Here is a 17,415-nt window from a genome sequence, read left to right on the forward strand (position 1 = left end):
ACACATTAATGCGAGATAATAATTTCAGTCATTAAAAACAGAGCTAGTGGTGCAGAATATCAGAAAATGCTTCCTTCAGATGTATAGTGCAGGAACTCTGGAAGCTGATTCTGATTCAAACTGTGGTGCACAATCCTGTACAGGCATGTGTGAAGATTAAGTAACATTTTGGCTTCAAATAAAAAATATCCCTTCAGATACTCAAATCCAGAGCTGAAGTCAGAGATCCTGTTGATGTGATCAGTATGGGGCTGGAAATGGAAATGAGAGAGAGATTGCATTATAATGTGGGGTTACATTTCTGGATAGTGGTTAAAAGGGTATCAAAAGCAGCACCATAAATCACTGGCAACAGCTACTGGGAATGTTAGAGGGTTGTTGGAGAGATCCAGAGAGAGCTAGAGGAACAGCAGAAAAGGAGGCACAATGGAGAAGATTTCCAATTTGGATGTGAAGTCAAATCTATCCTCCAAGCCCAAAGGGAAGGAATTTGCATGTGCTGCTGTAATCTCATACGGCATCAGTACTACTTTTTCTTCTTCAACACTTAGCTGAATGGTTGGCCGTAGTGATTGTTCACCATTTGGTCCTTTCCTATGTGGTAGCAAGGGCTAGACAGTCCAAGAGTCCAACATCGGAACAGACTTGACACACCCATGTAACAGGGGGTTTGCCTCCGGGTCCCCTCCATCCTCGGTTGGTGGAATTTTATCCCGGATGTTACAAGCCACCTGGAGACCGGCATTTGCTGGAATGTCTTGTGGCATTCTTGTGACATGTCCGAAAAGCGTAAGATGCTGTCTGTGGACAGTGGCCCCAGTAATCTGTAGATCGGAGCAACCGTAAACATCTGCATTACAAATTAAGTTGTTCCACTTTATGCCCAATGTACAATTTTGGCATTTTGTATGGAATTGCCCAGTCTGAGTGCCATAGTGTCCATGTTTCGCAACCATACAGCAGTACGGAGAGGATACAGCTGAAATAGATCCTGAACTTGGTGGTTGTGCCGAGATGATGTTGATTCCATATTCATTGTAAAAGACCCATGGCAGATACTGTGATGCCAATCTGGTGAAGAACCCCCATGTGAGGAACTGGTGAGTACAGATCCCAAAAAGCAAAAGCTGGAGACTGCTTTGACAGTTTCATTAGTCAAAGAGATTGGGGTCATGGGTGGACCTGATCCCTAGATTTTGCAGCTTTGTCTTTGACCACAAAACATGGAGGCCAACCTTAGCTGACTCCTCCTCCATTTGCTGGAGTGCCTTGCAAAACCTGTCAGGGCTCTGTACTAGAAGAACGACGTCATCCACATAATCAAGGTCTGAGAGCAAGAGATCACCAAGTGGTTGAGACACCTACGCCCTTTAAGGCCTTCCAGAGCATGACTCAGTCAGCTGAATCAAACAGAGCTTTAAGATTGACATACGCCACGTGCAGGGGCTACTTGAACTCATGATGTATCTCTGACAGCAAGCGGAGGGCCAAAATTGTGTCTAACCTGTTCCTCGTAAAGCCTGACTGTTGGGGGCAACGCTTCTGATGCAGCAGGGCTCCAAACACACCAGCAGAACATGCACAAACATCTTCCCTAGCATGGACAACAAGGTGATCGTCCTGTAGCTCTTACATTCGCTGCACAGTCCTTTACCCTTATAAAGTGAGATTACATTACTGTCCTTCCAGGCAGTTGGCAGTTCCAGTTTTCCACACCAGGCAAAAGACAGCCAGAAGTGATTCTACTACAGGGCCAATAGCGCATTTTAGCTGCTCTGAGGGAATGCCATCAGCACTGGCTGTGCATTGTTTTTCAGTTTGCAGATGGTGCGCTTTACTTCATCCAACATTGGTGCGTCAGTACAAGTGTCTGGGTCCGAAACAAATCATCCAGCTCTGAGCAAGTGACAGCTGGAGGATGGTTCGGGGCACTGTGATCAGTACTACGATGTGTTTTTAATATGATCATGGAACAGTCCTCTTGAAACACAGCGGTTAGTGAATGTTACATTAAAAGAGGGAAATAGCAAATGGGGATAGTAGATAAGAAGAGAGGTGATAGCTGAAGGGCTCATAAGTGCCTGTTTGGGGGAACAGCTCAAAACCTAGCCCCTTTTTATGCTGCCTTCTATAATGTGTTGACCTGTGTTTCATAAAGAGATGAAGTATCAGTTTGAGAGAGAGAGACATGTACTGCATGTACTGCATGAGAACTCAGAGATAATGGTGATTACTTTGTCTTGGACACAGTGAAAATCATAAGAACAAGTCATTAACTGATGATCTGGATGCCTGCTGTTGAAGCAAAGCTTCAGCATGCCTAATTCACTGGAGGAATTATTCAAGTGTCCTAATGTGAAAATTACTCTGTAGTACAGCTAGGGTCAGTAAGATTTTGGGTTACATGCCACATATTCACCAGTCACAGAATTTTAAGCTGCCCAGGGGGCAGGGTGCTCTTGTAAGCCCCGTATTTGAGGCAACGGTTTCAGTTCTGTAAAATGCTGTAAGCTGTTCGTTCAAGCAAGAGCTGCCCACATTTATCCCTCATTGCCCTCTATTGGACCTTACCCCATGATAGACCAGTAGCCTGCTGCACGGCATCATGAAGAAAATCCAGGTGAATTAATATTGATTTTTTTCCCCCTTGGTTAAGCAGGGAAGCTGTATTCTGACACATTATTACATCAAAGATCTATACACTGTAAATCCTTGAGAAAAGGACCCTTTGTTTCCAAGTATTACAACTGAGTATTTACTAGCACAACTATTGTTACACTTTAGTGCAATATCTGGGGCACCCCCCAAATAAAATGGGGAGTACAGAGTAGTGATGGCCTTAATTTGTATGAAAGACTTCTTGTAGTTGAAGGGTAGGATAGCACTAAGAAAGCTCTGCGTGGCATGCTTTGTTGGAGAAAGGGAGCAGCAAGACATGACCCTAGCTGGCATGTGCTTCTACCTGACAGAATGTGCCCTATTGTCCTTAGGGCTAGGAGACAATACTCCTGTGTAATACACCCTCAAGTGTTATTTAAGATTTCTTGCTAGTTTGCTCAGGAAGCAAAGATACCTTTCTCCCCGCAAACACAACCCTATTACTATTATTGAGGCAGCACACAGAAGCAGCAATCACATTCAGGTCCCATTGCAACAGACTTTCACCCTTACTGTTTCAGTCTTACCAGCTAGAATAAGATTTCCTTTTTAGAAAGTTGTTGCCTGGTGAAAGTCCATTGTCAGTTTCAGAAAGCTCAAAGATAGTTAAGGATTTTGTGGATAACTTTGGTGGATCACTGAAGTTAAATGGAGAGGTCAGTTTCATATATGTTTGATGACAGATTTACTGAATCGTTTAAACGAAGATAAGCATCCCTTCAAAAAATAAAATACTGTAGAATTCTTTAGGTAAACAACTCTGGGAAAAAGCTTTAGGCCAAGACACTTCAGAGGTCCTGAAGAAACATAAGCCACTTCAGAAACTACAGTAGAACACAAAAAAGAAGATGTCTAGATTGGTGCGAGGTCTTACCTTTGTAGGCCACAGTCTTGAGTATGGCTCAGGTTGGTAGTACTTGAAAGTTGTGCCTGAATGGGCAATGAAGACTGCACTCCCTTATTACTGGTGAAGATTATCCATACATGTCAGAGTTGATGGGACCATGACTGGGTGGTAGGGGAAAGCTTTCCTTGGTGCTATCCATTCAGTATTGATTTTCTGGATGAATGGACTAAATTTGGATTATTATGTGTCCTCTGTGCAGATGTGCAAGGTGGGAGAGGCACTGAGATGCCTTCTTCTGTACTATTCCCCTTGCACACCTGCACAGGAGACTGACATAACTGAAGTGGAGAAGGCAGGCACTATGCTTGTTTGTACTATTCTCTCAAAGGGGTGAGTGAACCTGCACCTCATAAGGGTTGTGAAACTCCCATTCTGACATGTGTTCCCCAAAGCCTCTAGAGAAATCTTGGCTGAGCTGGTCAGAATTCTTCCTGAAACTCCCACTGCTACATGGCCTCTCTCACCCTTCTGCACTAATGTGGCCAGTAGCTGAAAGCTACAGCCTGGCCCCAAAATGATCATTCCAATTAGTTAATGCTGGTGGATAACCTGTGAAACTAGAAGCAATGAGACTTAGGGTAGGTCTACACTTACCCGGTAGTTCGGCGGAAAGCAAATCGAACTTCTGGGTTCGACTTATTGCGTCTTGTCTGGACGCGATAAGTCAAACCCGGAAGTGCTCGCCGTCGACTGCGGTACTCCAGCTCGACGAGAGGAGTACGCGAAGTCGACGGGGGAGCCTGCCTGCCGCGTCTGGACGGAGGTAAGTTCGAACTAAGGTACTTCGAACTTCAGCTACGTTATTCACGTAGCTGAAGTTGCGTACCTTAGTTCGAATTGGGGGGTTAGTGTAGACCTGCCCTTAAATAAGGTTCACATTACATTTATTTATTATGTTACTAATGTACATTTTTGGCAATGATTATATGCTTGGCACTGTACAGTACACACATATAGATAATCCCTCGGAGTTTACAGCCCATAGACAGAACATAGATTGATGGGATGTACAAGGTAATAGAGAAGTGTGATTGACTTTGTTGTTTCTTATCTCTTTATGGTCATCATAGAAACCAAGTTGCTTGTGATATCTATGGACTACACTAAATGTAAAGGGTCTATCTTTGCATATCATTGCAAGCCAGCATTAAATAGCTCGGGGTCTATGGAAGCTACATGGAATATTCTCCTATAATAATACTTTGTATGCAATAATGTACGGTGAACTGCCAGTCTGTGTCCCTCATGTAAGCGTGCCCTGAGTGAAGTGTTCAAATTCACCCCATTCCTGGGTTTTGGCTTTATTAGTAACTCAACCTGTAACAGGCATAACTGTCAAGAGAGCTTGGCTCTCCCTAGATTTGTGTTCCAGAACCTACTGCCCTAGTTTCCTGTCCCTCAGGAGACTCTCTCTCTTCTTCAGTTCTCTGATAGAACTAACTAGCCACAACAACTGCAATGAGGTGGTCAGAACTTCAGCAGCTTCATGCAGGGTTCAAACACCTGCTGACTGGGGGTTAAAAGAAGTGCCCTGTCTGCCTCTTACAGTGGACTTCCATACAATAGCCACTATGTGGGGGAGGGCAACTATTTGACCATCTCTTTGTGTAAATTATATAACCATTATTAAGGAGAAAGCTCTCTCCATGACCCCTATGCAATATTCCTCTGGAATTATCTTGTACAAATTATGTGCACAAAAATATATTTGCAGGACTTTTTTTTGCTTATCTAGCTCTGTTATACCCATGTCTGTATATGTCCCTCAGTTTGATAGCTCTAATGGTGACTGTAGGGTTTTTTGCTTTTAAGGTAACAGGCAGACCAAGGACCTTTAATGTAGAATGATTTGGTTTGAGTGGTTTCATTTTTTTTAGGTTAACCCCAAAGTTCAGTCTCTCTTTATCTGGTAATTACAATATTAGTGAATTATAAACCTTTCCTCTGCTTTCAGGCTTCTCAATGCCAATAAGATCAACTGCCTCAGGGTAAACACGTTTCAAGATCTTCATAATCTCAACCTGCTATCTCTTTATGACAACAAACTGCAGACCATCAGCAAGGGGCTCTTTGCACCTCTCCAATCGATCCAGACTCTGTGAGTATGCAGACACACTACAACTGACAGCTCTTCCCTTTTCCCCAAAGATGTTCCCTATCTTTGCACTGCCTTTGCATCTGGCATTAAGACAATATTGAAGAAACCCAAGGGCAGTAGCTTCCGGTTTTTGGCAGAAATAAAAAAAAAACATGAAAGAAAAGTATAGAATAAATTCAGCACTGCCAAATTCTACAGGGTTCTACCTCTTTTCCAGGGGTCTTATAAATATAATAAATTTATTAATGAATATAACTATTTCATTCGGGGACATTCAGTGGTTTTAAATAGGGAGGATACTGGGCATGTGCATTTGACTCTATGTAGGGTATATGCACAGCAGATTTTTATATTTAAAAATATGTGCATAATGGTTGTCTGTGAGCTTATATATTTGTTATTTATCCCTACTGGACGTTGAGACCTGCTGCATAGTTCATAAGAGTTGAAGCTACATTTTAATTGACATTCTAGGCCTGCGGGGTAAATGTGTATCACTGTAAGTTGTTATTCATTTGGTCCAGGTAAAAATATTAATTTAAAAAAAACATGGATCTATTGTGTTTTCTCTGAATCTTAGTGTGAGAAGATATTAAAGCATTAGGACTAGGAAAGGGGTCAGAAACCCCTTATTTTTCTTGGATACATAAGTATATATCATAACTGATATTTTACAGGATAAAATTTTAGGGGGGGAGGGATAGCTCAGTGGTTTGAGCATTGGTTTGAGCATTGGCCTACTAAACCCAGGGTTGTGAGTTCAATCCTTGAGGGGGCCACTTAGGGAACTTTCAAGGTCCCTTCCAGTTCTAGGAGATAGGATATCTCCATTTTAAAAAAAGATTTTTCATCATAAAGCTGTGAGCACTTCCAAAGAAAGAATAATACTCCTTTCCCAGAGTCTGACTGGCAAACTCATTAAAAAAAGGACCTAAAACTTTGTATGTGTCTGTATGCACACACTGCAAGACAGGCACTGCACTATGTAAATGAATTTTGTGTATGTTTGCTCACCTAAAAGAAAATGTACAATTGTTATTTTTAGCAACAAGCAAGCTCAAGAGGCTGGGATCATGAAGATAATTTGCCACAAATATTTGGCCAGCACCTGGTGCACCAATCCAAGCAGACATTAAAATAAATATTTCTGTGATGTATAAATGGCTCTGGTTTGTGCGTGTATATATATAAAACTTACATGTATGCATAAACCAGAGTTAGTTTCAGATAAAGCTAAAAGTTTGCTAATATGACTCTGTTGCAAATGCTAGCTGTGCATGAATTCAACAAACCAAGTGAAACGATATTTTTAAAATGTTAAGCTATAAAAGTTACTTCTTGGGTTCCATGTTTTTTCTAGACAGAGCTTGGGACCATTACTTAGAGTGTACATCAAGCTTTCCTCATTGCTTCGCATTGAGACACTTCTCTGTGGGCAGTTTGATGTTGTAGCTGATTTCCAGTTTCTGCCTTTTTTTAAAGCATGGAGCACAGCCTGCCATCACATACTGTTGATTTAGTTTGGTATTTGGACCTTCCAGTACTGGAGTGGCTTTACTTTACAGGCTCAATGCAGCAACAATGTTTAGCCTCTTTGGGTAACCTCTGTAAGGAACATTTCCCCCCCCCCCACTCTTTACACTCATTCGACTCCACTCTCTCGGGTGCTGCCACCACAACTGGGTGGCATGTTATTTTCATTATATTAAGCCACAACCTCTAAACATACCTGGAACAAGGAAACAAAATAAATTTAGTGTGGATGGAATATGAGCTGGAGAGGAAAATATGCCTAAATACGAGTAGGACCATAACTCTCCGGGAATATGTCCTTATACCTCTGCTCATAAACAGAAGTTAACATCTTTCCACATCCAGTTCTCCAACAAATGGACCTTTCATGATTGAGGTCCGCATCCTGCTCCCTTTTGAAGTCAGTGGGAGTTTTGTCATTGATTTCCATGGGAGCAGGCTCCGAGAGAGAGTCCTGACAAACTTTCTTTATTTAATACCTCACTGAGCCCAACAAAGAGGACCAAAACAACTGCAGAAATAATTTTTGTCTTAACCTCTGGGAGCCTAAGCGGAGCAGAAGAGGCCTCTACCTGAAATATTTGTAGACAATCCAGAGGAACTTTATCACCGCAATTTGAATGTCTGGTGAAATACCTTTCCAACTAGACTGGTGTATTTCACACAGGCTTTTGCTGAATTATATTAGTCAGGCCCTAGTTTGCATCAGCTGTCTATTCTGAAAAGTTAAAATTTTAGATTGAGGAGAAATCAATGCAAAAAAATTCTATTAGCCCTGAATAGGATATGCAACATTAATTTCACTCTTGAGTGAAGGCCTGTGGCTCATTTGTGGCTTTGCCCACTGATCCAAGGTGCTCTCCTTTACTTATCCAGATTTTTATCCCTAGGAAGCTGAGCTTGTCAATAAAACTTCTTTTGAAACCAGGGCACAAAATGTTCTCTTAAATCAGGTGTTTCTAGAAAGATGCATTTCTATTACAATACATCATGTCAGGCTTCCAAGTGAAAACACTGGAGACAGAAGATCTGTATCCTTTAAATCAGGCTTTGCTGTATTAATTTTTGCTTCCTCCATGAAAGGACTTGCAGCAGGCTTAATGAGCTACGAAATACGATAGCTCACAGAATTTTCCCATTCATGTGCAGCTCCATGTGGCTTCCGCCAGGCCTGAGTTTTTGGGAGCTTATTCAATTACTCTACTCTTCAGGTTTGCGTTTGTGAAAAACAATGATGGAGTACAGAGTCACAGGTCATTTCTGATTAAACATCCCATCCCTCTTGCAGACATTTAGCTCAGAATCCATTTGTGTGTGACTGCCATTTGAAGTGGCTGGCTGATTACCTGCAGGATAATCCGATAGAAACCAGCGGCGCTCGATGCAGCAGTCCACGTCGCCTTGCCAACAAACGAATCAGCCAGATCAAGAGCAAGAAGTTCCGCTGCTCAGGTAATTCATTTATCCAGGCTGTACTGCACTTTCAATTCAGAAATAAGCAGGTCCAGAGAGCCTGCTAATCAAATCTGCAGGACAGTGTTTGCTATAATGGATACTGTGGAGCATCTTTTAAAATTAAATTTGGGAAATTCAGTTAGTCCTCCAGAAAACCAATTACCTTATGGATTAAAAAAGAGCCCCGTCTGTAGCTTGTCTTTTTTTAAAAAATCCTTGACATTTAATGTTTAAAGAATGCTGGGTTATAAAATGTCTATGAAAACCAGTGGAGATACAGATGAATTCATATGCCAAATGTGTATTTGGGAAGGGCAGAAACCTGGATGTACATTGGGCCAAATCCTGGCTTGAATGGGAGCTTTGCCTGAGTAAGTACTCAGCAAAAAAAAAAAAAAAGAAAGTGCGGGGGGGGGGGGGGAGGGGAGGGAGGCGCAGGGGAGAGAGAAAGAAAATAACCTTGTGGATTAGGTCCTACGTAAACTGCAAGGAACAATTGTGACCCCCGAGGGGAACAGGAGGAAACAGACCATATGAATTAGCAGGGCTTTACCATCCATAACTAATTTCTGCAGATCCAACCCAGAAGCTCTTACCTTAATTTTTATTCATTCAAGCAAAGCTGCCATTGCAGTCAGTGGATTTTTGTCCTTAGGAAGAAAGGAATCAAAACTGACCACAGGGTATGGTCCACAGATTTTGTTATTTACTGTATGTGTAATTAGTTGATGATGATGAAAATAATCTGAAAAGTAGTATATACAGCTCTTCCTCATCCCCACTACCTCATAAACTGTACTATTAGCTCTTTTTCATCTTCCGGACCAGATGTCAACAAAGGGATATCGCCTTATGCAGCTTAATTTAGCAGACTCCATTTGTTCATGTGTTTGTTGTACTGGTAGCATAGGTTTCAGATTTACTGTACTTGTGACATGCTGTAGGAACAGGCAGAATTTCAGTGTAAGAAAATCTGTTGCTATGTATTGAGAAGAAAAATGACTGTCATTGATGAAATACTTTTCAGTGTTTTCTATAAAAATTACTATCATTTTTGTCCTCTCCCTCCCCACCCCCCGAAAAAACAGCATGATTAATTGTACTCCTGACAGTAAAAGACTGATGGCACTATAAGCTGATGTAGCATGAGAATGAATGGCAGCAGCCCAAAACAAGACATTGCTGCATTGTATGTCTCAGCAAACAGTATTCTCAGATAAACTGCCCTTTACTGATAAAATAAAAGAAGGATAACTTCATTTGCAATCAGACAGTCTTGTAGGCAGGGCTTAAAGCCTTTAAGTAATTTGAGTTGCAGGCTCAAGTCATGCAGTTTAGAGCCAAATCTTAAATTATTAAATTTTGGGGTGTTTGAGCCAGGGACTTGGTTTAGGCCCATCCCTGTAGCATAGTAACTAGTCATCAATATTCACCTTTAAAGAAACTTGGAATGAGAATGGAGAAGTCATGGATATTTACAAAATAAAGAACACTGTGAAGAAGTTAATGACTCTAAATCTATCCCAATCTGCCATTTTTATTTTACTCTATTAATAGGGCAAAGCAATAATCAAAATGTGTTACATGTTCCTATCCTATGCAGTGATACAGGCCATTGGAAAAAAGCTGAGACCATCTGATACAATTTTTGAAGGATCAGAGTTGAGAAGGGACAGCAATTCACCTAATGGTCTTGAGAGTAATGTTTTGTCTGGATTCCTCTGTTGTGTTCTCTCTTCAGTCCATCATGTTCTCAGTCCATCTGTTCCAGCCTTGCTTATCAATTCAATAATATCAAACACCCATGTGAAGGCATACCTCGAGCTTTCCTGGTGTGTGCTTCAGGGGAGGCGGACATGCAGTGTGCAGGCTCCAAAACATGGCTTTAAGTTGGTTGAAAACTAACACTATTGAAAAACTCAAGAGAGTTTTTGTCCTTGCCCTTGTTAGTAAAAGCTCCAAATGGCAATGAGAATCATAGCTCGCTACGCATTCTTCTATTCATTTAAAATATGGGCGGAAATTTTGAAGTACTATTCCATCAGATATTTTGATGAATCATTGTTTGTAAACTGATTCAGAGTGCATTCAAGGAGGCAGCATTAGAACTTAGCCTGTTCCTCTGTCTTAGAATGCAACAGAAAAATATAATTTTTCCACTTTTTATTTTTGAGGACTATGACATTATCTTGGGCTGTGCCACAACATGTCTTCAGACAGGGATGTAAAATGTGGGATCATTATGTATTTAAAGCAAAAACAGAGGTGTGCAATGCATATATTTTCACAGGGACAGTCCTGCATCAGCACTGCTGTGATGAGAATACTTAGTGATCTGTCTGTTTATCTTTGCTGACTCAGGGATCCTTTTCATCTGCTTCTTGCATTTGTTGCTCAATGAAGGAATGGGAAAATAGTTTCTGTTGTAAATCTACAGCTTATACCTTCCTGCTCAGAGATTACAAAATTAATTTCTCATGTAGGGCTACTGGTATTTTCATTTTATTTATGTTAGCCCCTTAATAAATTCCAAAGTAAATTTGCCTGAAGTAAGCATGTCTTTCAGTCAAAAAAGTAGTCAATGTATTAATAATTTTTGAGGGGGGCAGGAGGGCAGCCCCATTTTAATACCCTGGCACGGTTCTTGAACTTGAGTGGTGTGGAGGATGCCAAGCTCTGTGGAAATCTGTGGGAGATGCATGTGCCCAGCCATTCTCAGTACAAGACCCACAATTAGTTCACCTTCGGTGTACTTAGCATTATAGCAACTGGGGAAGAAATGGGCTCCATGTCATGGAGTTCCATCCCAGAAAGTCCACAAAACCCAACCCCAAAGATGTGCAGATTCTTCTTCCTTTGGATTCTCCAAGGTTTCACAAAAGTGTCTTTTCAGGGGGGGATTTGAATGAGAAAAGGTGTGGTCATGTGGAATAGGAGGGGGGGTAAAAAGCGAGCTCTGGAGGTGACTCAGAAGTCATCTTGGGGCGAAAGGGGAAAATAATGGAGTTGTGGGAAGGGCTTGGGAGGAAAGATGAGACATTGAAGTTTTGCCCAGTGGAGTTTGAGACATCAGTATCTAGGAGTGGTGTCAGGACAGCATTTGGAGATATGTGGTTAGATGGAAGAGCATAGGCTCAGGCTTTGATAAGTAAACAATAAACTTTATACAAGACAGTAATTAATTTCTGGAGGCTTTTTTCTTGAGTTGGTACTTTCTTCTGCCTTCATTCCCTCCCTATTGCTTCATGCTAGTATTTGCAAAGGTAAATTCTATTCTCCTTGTGGACTGTTCCATCATCAAGGCAGCTCCCCCCGCTCCTCTCCCAGCCCAGTGGTGCAAGCTTTTACTGCCGGGTACCTGATGATGATGGAGCAGCAACATCTTCACAGGGTTATGAGTGTGTCAAGGAAAGAGATTCAGTGCAAGCTTCCTCCAATATGCTCATAAAGGGGGAACGTTGTGTCATTTTCAGTAGCAGCAATACAAGAGCATGATGGGATTTTCCTTCCTCAGCAGCATCTGCTCACTCTCAGCTAACGATACAGTGGACATTAGAGAGACAAAATGGGTGAGGTAATCTCTTTTATTGGGCCAACTTTTGTTGGTGAAAGAGACAAGCTTTTGAGCTTACACAGAGTGCTTCTTCAGTGGGACATGTCAGTTCTATGTTACTGGAGGATCCCATCCTCGGTAGGGAAAAAAACTCTTCTGCCTGGTAGCTTTTGACTAAGTTAAGCTTTGTTTTGTAAAGCAGCACTGGTCTTTAGGGGAATAAAAAGGATCCAGTATTAGGTTTTGCTGCCTCTGTGGTAGCTCACTGTCACTTCAAGGAATGTCAGAATCCTTGATTACTCTGTATACAATGGCTATTGCATGGAGCTCTCCCTGCACTCAAGATTCCTATTTTGTTTGTATAGTGTGTGTGTGTATATATGTTTGCGTGCACGAGTGCCTGTATTTGATATATATGTCAGTTTCTTGTGCATTTGAAAACTGATGGAAGTTCTACCTGCTCAACTCTCCCCACTCCGCTTTTGATGATGGTTGAAGAATATTTGTTTCTAAGAGCACCAAATCACAAAAGCTTCCCCTCCTACAGTGTAGAAACATGAACTTCTTTCCCATTTGAAGCACTAATAACTAAACCTGGCTCCTTAATTCCTCTTGCATTGGGCACCTGTGATTTTTAACTGATTTAATTAGCTGCTACAACACCAGATAGGTCTGTGCAAACCAAAAACAGGGTGAACTATTTAAGAAGGACAATGAGCCATCTGCCAACACAAATCTATCCTTTCAAACTCCGCCTCCCAGTAATTCAATCCAATCAGAAGGCAGCAGCCCTGATACAAATGTTGAAAATGGAGACATAAGCACCTGTATGTTCAGGGACAGTTTCATATCTCTTCTATAACCCTTGTCATCAGACTAGAGAATGATGTATTTTATCAATAGCTGCATCAAAGGCTTCTAATAAAAGCTGTTCATGGTACTTGCAATTTGTCTTTCCCTGTCTTTGTATTTGCATTTGGGTTCTAAGCAACCATTTTGGTGGTAAACATGTTCACACTTCTTGAACTGGAGCTCCAGACTAGAGCGTAGTCCCCATTATTTGTGATCGTGATGGCCTTTCCCTGTAACCCAGACTGAAACTTCACCCCTCTACATTGAGGGCCCAAGGCTGAGGTGCACACTGCATTTACTGAAGCAAAACTCTCATGGCCTCAGGATTGGACCTTACATAGAGAACTCCATGAATGAAGAGATAGGGCTATTTAATGATGAGAGCAGAGCCTGGTAATTGAACTTTTTTTCCCAGTTGTGTTGCCAGCTTACTAATATACCTTAGACAAGTCGCTTAATTTTTCTGTGCCTTGGTTTCCCTAGAGTTATAATTATTGGTTATAATTATTCCATATCTGCAGTGGAGTTGTATGCATGTACACTTTACATTATTTGAGATCTTTAGATGAAAGATGCAAAGTATTATTATTATTCCTTTAAATGTTTAAAACTTATGCAAGTTAAGTGAGTGTAATCAGCTGTTTTCTACATGAAATGTCTTATTTAAATGCTAGTAGTGGTTCCTATAACTTACAAATCACTATGATGCATCCTTTCCAAATTCTCCCCATTTTCTTAAGCAAAGACCATCATTCACATACTGGATATTCATATTCCTGTAGTATTCAGCCCTGTCTCTTTTAATAAATGCAGATATCCCCATGCCCTAATCTGCCTAGTTACAGTATTGCAGTAACACCTGGTCAGGGATTTGCTGTTCAGCCTGCTCTTATCCTGCTGGCCTCCAGCAGCTCCTAGCTGGAGGTGGAGACTGAAACCTGACAGCTGTTATGTTAGCCCATACTATACTTGACACTAGTGGGGATTATCTGGAACTGAATAGACTTCTCTGAAGCCTAGTCGCATTTGCAGAGAAACTTGCTTGAGGCCAAGCTCCTAGCACTTCTGCTTGCAAGCGTTTTGCTTGAGCCGAGTCGGAGAGACATATGGAATAGTGCCATGTGATCTGGGCAGCTGAAAAGTAACTTTTTTTTTTTTTTTGGTTTTTAAGGTCAATTACATTTTATGTCTCCTGACCTCTTTTTTGAAAGAGACAGACAAAAGCTCAGCTGAAAATGCCCCCAGAGGTGTGAGAGCATAGTGAAGCTAGGGTGTTGCTTATTGTTGCTCATCACCAGGTTTGCTGGGATGAAAGCAGATGGGAAAGGGAATTAAACGTTTTTGTCCAAGTGAGTGTTTGCCATAATAGTATAGCTAAATAAATCTGTTTGAATAGAATGTTATTGGAGAAGAGAAATGAGCAAATTGAATCTTGGATTTGATCATATTTATGAATATGAAGTCTTTGCACAACGGAACTGCACTTGCAAGCTTAGGTTTACATGACACTATGCATCTTACTTCCTTTGTTATCTAGCCACTTTGAAAGAGAGAGGAATATGACTTGGTATTGAATAATAAGAGCTCTTAATTTCCTTTCACTCCAAAAATATTCCAATTGAAAAAGACAGTTGATTTAACTATGACACTGATCTTACTATTTCATTTCTAGAAAAGCTTTGGAAGCAATTCAGATCTCTATGTGTTTCTTTTTCCAGTCATTCCAGCTTCTCACTTGCTAACCCTGTGAGTGTCCCGGGATATATAAAAGGTCTCCTACACTGCTTTGTTGATCTATACTATAGGCTTTCTTTCTCAAGGAAGCACAAGTCCATCTTAAAATATGTGATCTTGTTTGCCAGAGAATATAGTCCCCAAAAGAGGGTAAAATATGAAGGTGTCCAATTAAATGTTTACTTTAAGGCCTAATCTTCTGATGAAAGTAGAACATTTGACAGAAAGTAGACAACAGTTCATCAGCTGTCTGTAAAAATTACAAGCCAACACCCTCATTGGGAGTCTATGCAGAGAGGCACTGGACAGAAAGGGGATGGACACAGAGATACCCGCTACCCCTAGTGGATGGTGCCTCCAGTTTGGGGATAAGTGCCACTGCCTCTGTCGCACTTGTTTTGTGGCTAAATTGAATGTCACTCAGTGGAGCAGTGACTTTAGCACCTTTTAATGAGCACCAAAAGCCACTTAAATAGAAAAAATAAAAGCATGAGAGAGAGATTGGCATGTTAAGTAAAACAAGCCAGTTAAATAAAACAAATGCAGTAACATATGAGCCTGAAATAGATCAATAAATCTTCCGTCCAATTGTTCTGATACCTAAACAGTTTGCTGAGTAGATGCAATCTAATGACAGAGCTGAAAACAGTGAACCATATACAACTCCTTTTCAAACTACAGGTTCAACCACTGGTTTGAAATAACAGACCTCTGATTATCGCAGTTTGGAATCTCCTTTTACAGTAAATCATACAATTTTACTTTGATGTAACTTATATTTAACATTGTTCTTCTTGAGCTGGGCCAGTGGCAGGGGAAATTGTCTGGCAACTTTTCAGTGAATTGGCAACTAAATTTCAATTTCCCATGTCAGTCACCCCTTTTTAAACATTACTTTTTGCAAACATTTATATGAGTGATGTTTTGTTCATACAGAGGCTCATGGGAAATGAGTTTTGGGCCCAAACTGAAATTCATTTTTTGAAGCAGCAAAGTGTTTGGGACCAAAGTGCAAGCAATAAGCTTTCCTGCTTTCCAAACCAATGGGAGTTTACAGTAGATTTCACGGGGAGCAGAGTAAGGCTAACACCGAGCACTTTTGAAAGTTCCACCCCTCATGTCAAGAACACGGGGGTGAGTTATAAGAAAGTGAGCCTGGGATCTGGGAAGGAGGGAAGCTTTCCATGTTAACTGTATGGATCCATGGTGGACAAGAACTAATATTTAGCCAAATTTCAGCCATTGCCTACCCTATGGAAAACTACAGGTATTATGCTAAGAAGGAGCAATAGCCTCGTTTATCTTTTAAACTGCAATTGTTCTCTACTATGTCCTCGTTTTGAAGTGTGGTTTTAAAAACACAGGAATCAAGCAATGATTACTGCTGCTTATTATTACTCTCTTGTAAATATTCCCACTGTTGTGAGTGATCATTTGGGGGGACATATTCTGTCCTGAGGTCCCAAATCACAATTCCCATTGACTTCAGTGAGTTGTGTGCGAGCATCTGAAGCCAGAGTTTGGTCATCAGGCTGGAATCCTATTTTTACCATTATGTGCTCTGGCATATGAAGTTGGCTTTTTGTACCTCCAAGCTGGCTTCTTTAGTGGATCGTATAATAAAAAACAAAAAAAGTTGAGTATGCTTTTCCACTGTATTTTCTGAGAGGAGTCACCAAAGAAGAGTAAGGGGGCCCAATAAATAGTAGCATAGATCAGGCATTTTATATAGGCGTTTTCCTAACTCCACATGCTCACTGTACAGTCTATTGTGTACACCTACTGGATGCAGCCATTTGCAATCCTTTGGTAGTGTTTTCTGTTGCAGTAGTTCTGCCTTTAAAAACTTCTGGTCCCTGTTCTCTTATGCTCACAGATTGTCCTATACAGAGTGTTCTTGCAATTGTAGCATAAAATGATGATCTCTTGTACTCCAGCTCCTTTTTGCATGGGTGAAATGGACAGCAGCTCTCAGTGAAATCTCCAGCTTGTGCTTCTCCGTGCTGCTTCCTCTCAACGCTCCTCTCTCTTTGGCGCTGCCTAACACTGACTCTGACTGTTAATGGGGTTTTCCTTTGTGCTTGATCTAACCATGTGGTAGAACAATACAAATTGAACATGGTTCTGTCAAGCACCATGGAAGGCTGCATACTTTCCTGCCGCATGGCATGCTGGGATACTTCTGCTGTTTTCAGAAGCATCAAAAGGTGAGAGATTCCCTCATTCTCACAGGAAAAGATAAAAAGGTTATTTGTGTTCTATAAATAGACCCACCTACAGCTGAGCAGCTGACTCCAGGTTTCGGGGTGATAGCCCCAGTGAACAGTAGTGTTTCAAAGTGATTTTTCAGAGGGCCTGCATGCAGAATAACGGTCCCTAAATCATTCATTTGATTAATTGATATTAAAGTGAACACATTGGACATCTTGTTGATGAATTATGTTTGGCTCTGGCTTCAGTGATAATTCTAGTGAGATCAAAAATCATGTTAATTTAATTAGCTAGAGGTATCGTAATTTGAGTAATTATTTTTAGAGCTATTCCATGAACTATATTGCATGAACCACACCTTGGAATCACAGCTGAGGCAATGTTATGTGTAGTTATATGTCTACTACTTAACAG

General features: G+C 41.1%; 1 protein-coding gene across 1 annotated transcript in view; it reads left to right on the plus strand.

Annotated features, from left to right (window-relative positions):
• The window catches only part of SLIT3 (slit guidance ligand 3), a 798,116-nt gene that overhangs the window by 566,057 nt on the left and 214,644 nt on the right, over positions 1–17,415 (plus strand). Inside the window, exons 13-14 of the mRNA XM_065410175.1 lie at positions 5,520–5,663; positions 8,485–8,648. Coding sequence (XP_065266247.1) covers positions 5,520–5,663; positions 8,485–8,648 — 308 coding nt within the window. The remainder of the gene's footprint in view (positions 1–5,519; positions 5,664–8,484; positions 8,649–17,415) is intronic.

Source organism: Emys orbicularis, chromosome 8 (assembly GCF_028017835.1).
Source record: "Emys orbicularis isolate rEmyOrb1 chromosome 8, rEmyOrb1.hap1, whole genome shotgun sequence".
Taxonomy (NCBI): Eukaryota; Metazoa; Chordata; order Testudines; family Emydidae; genus Emys; species Emys orbicularis.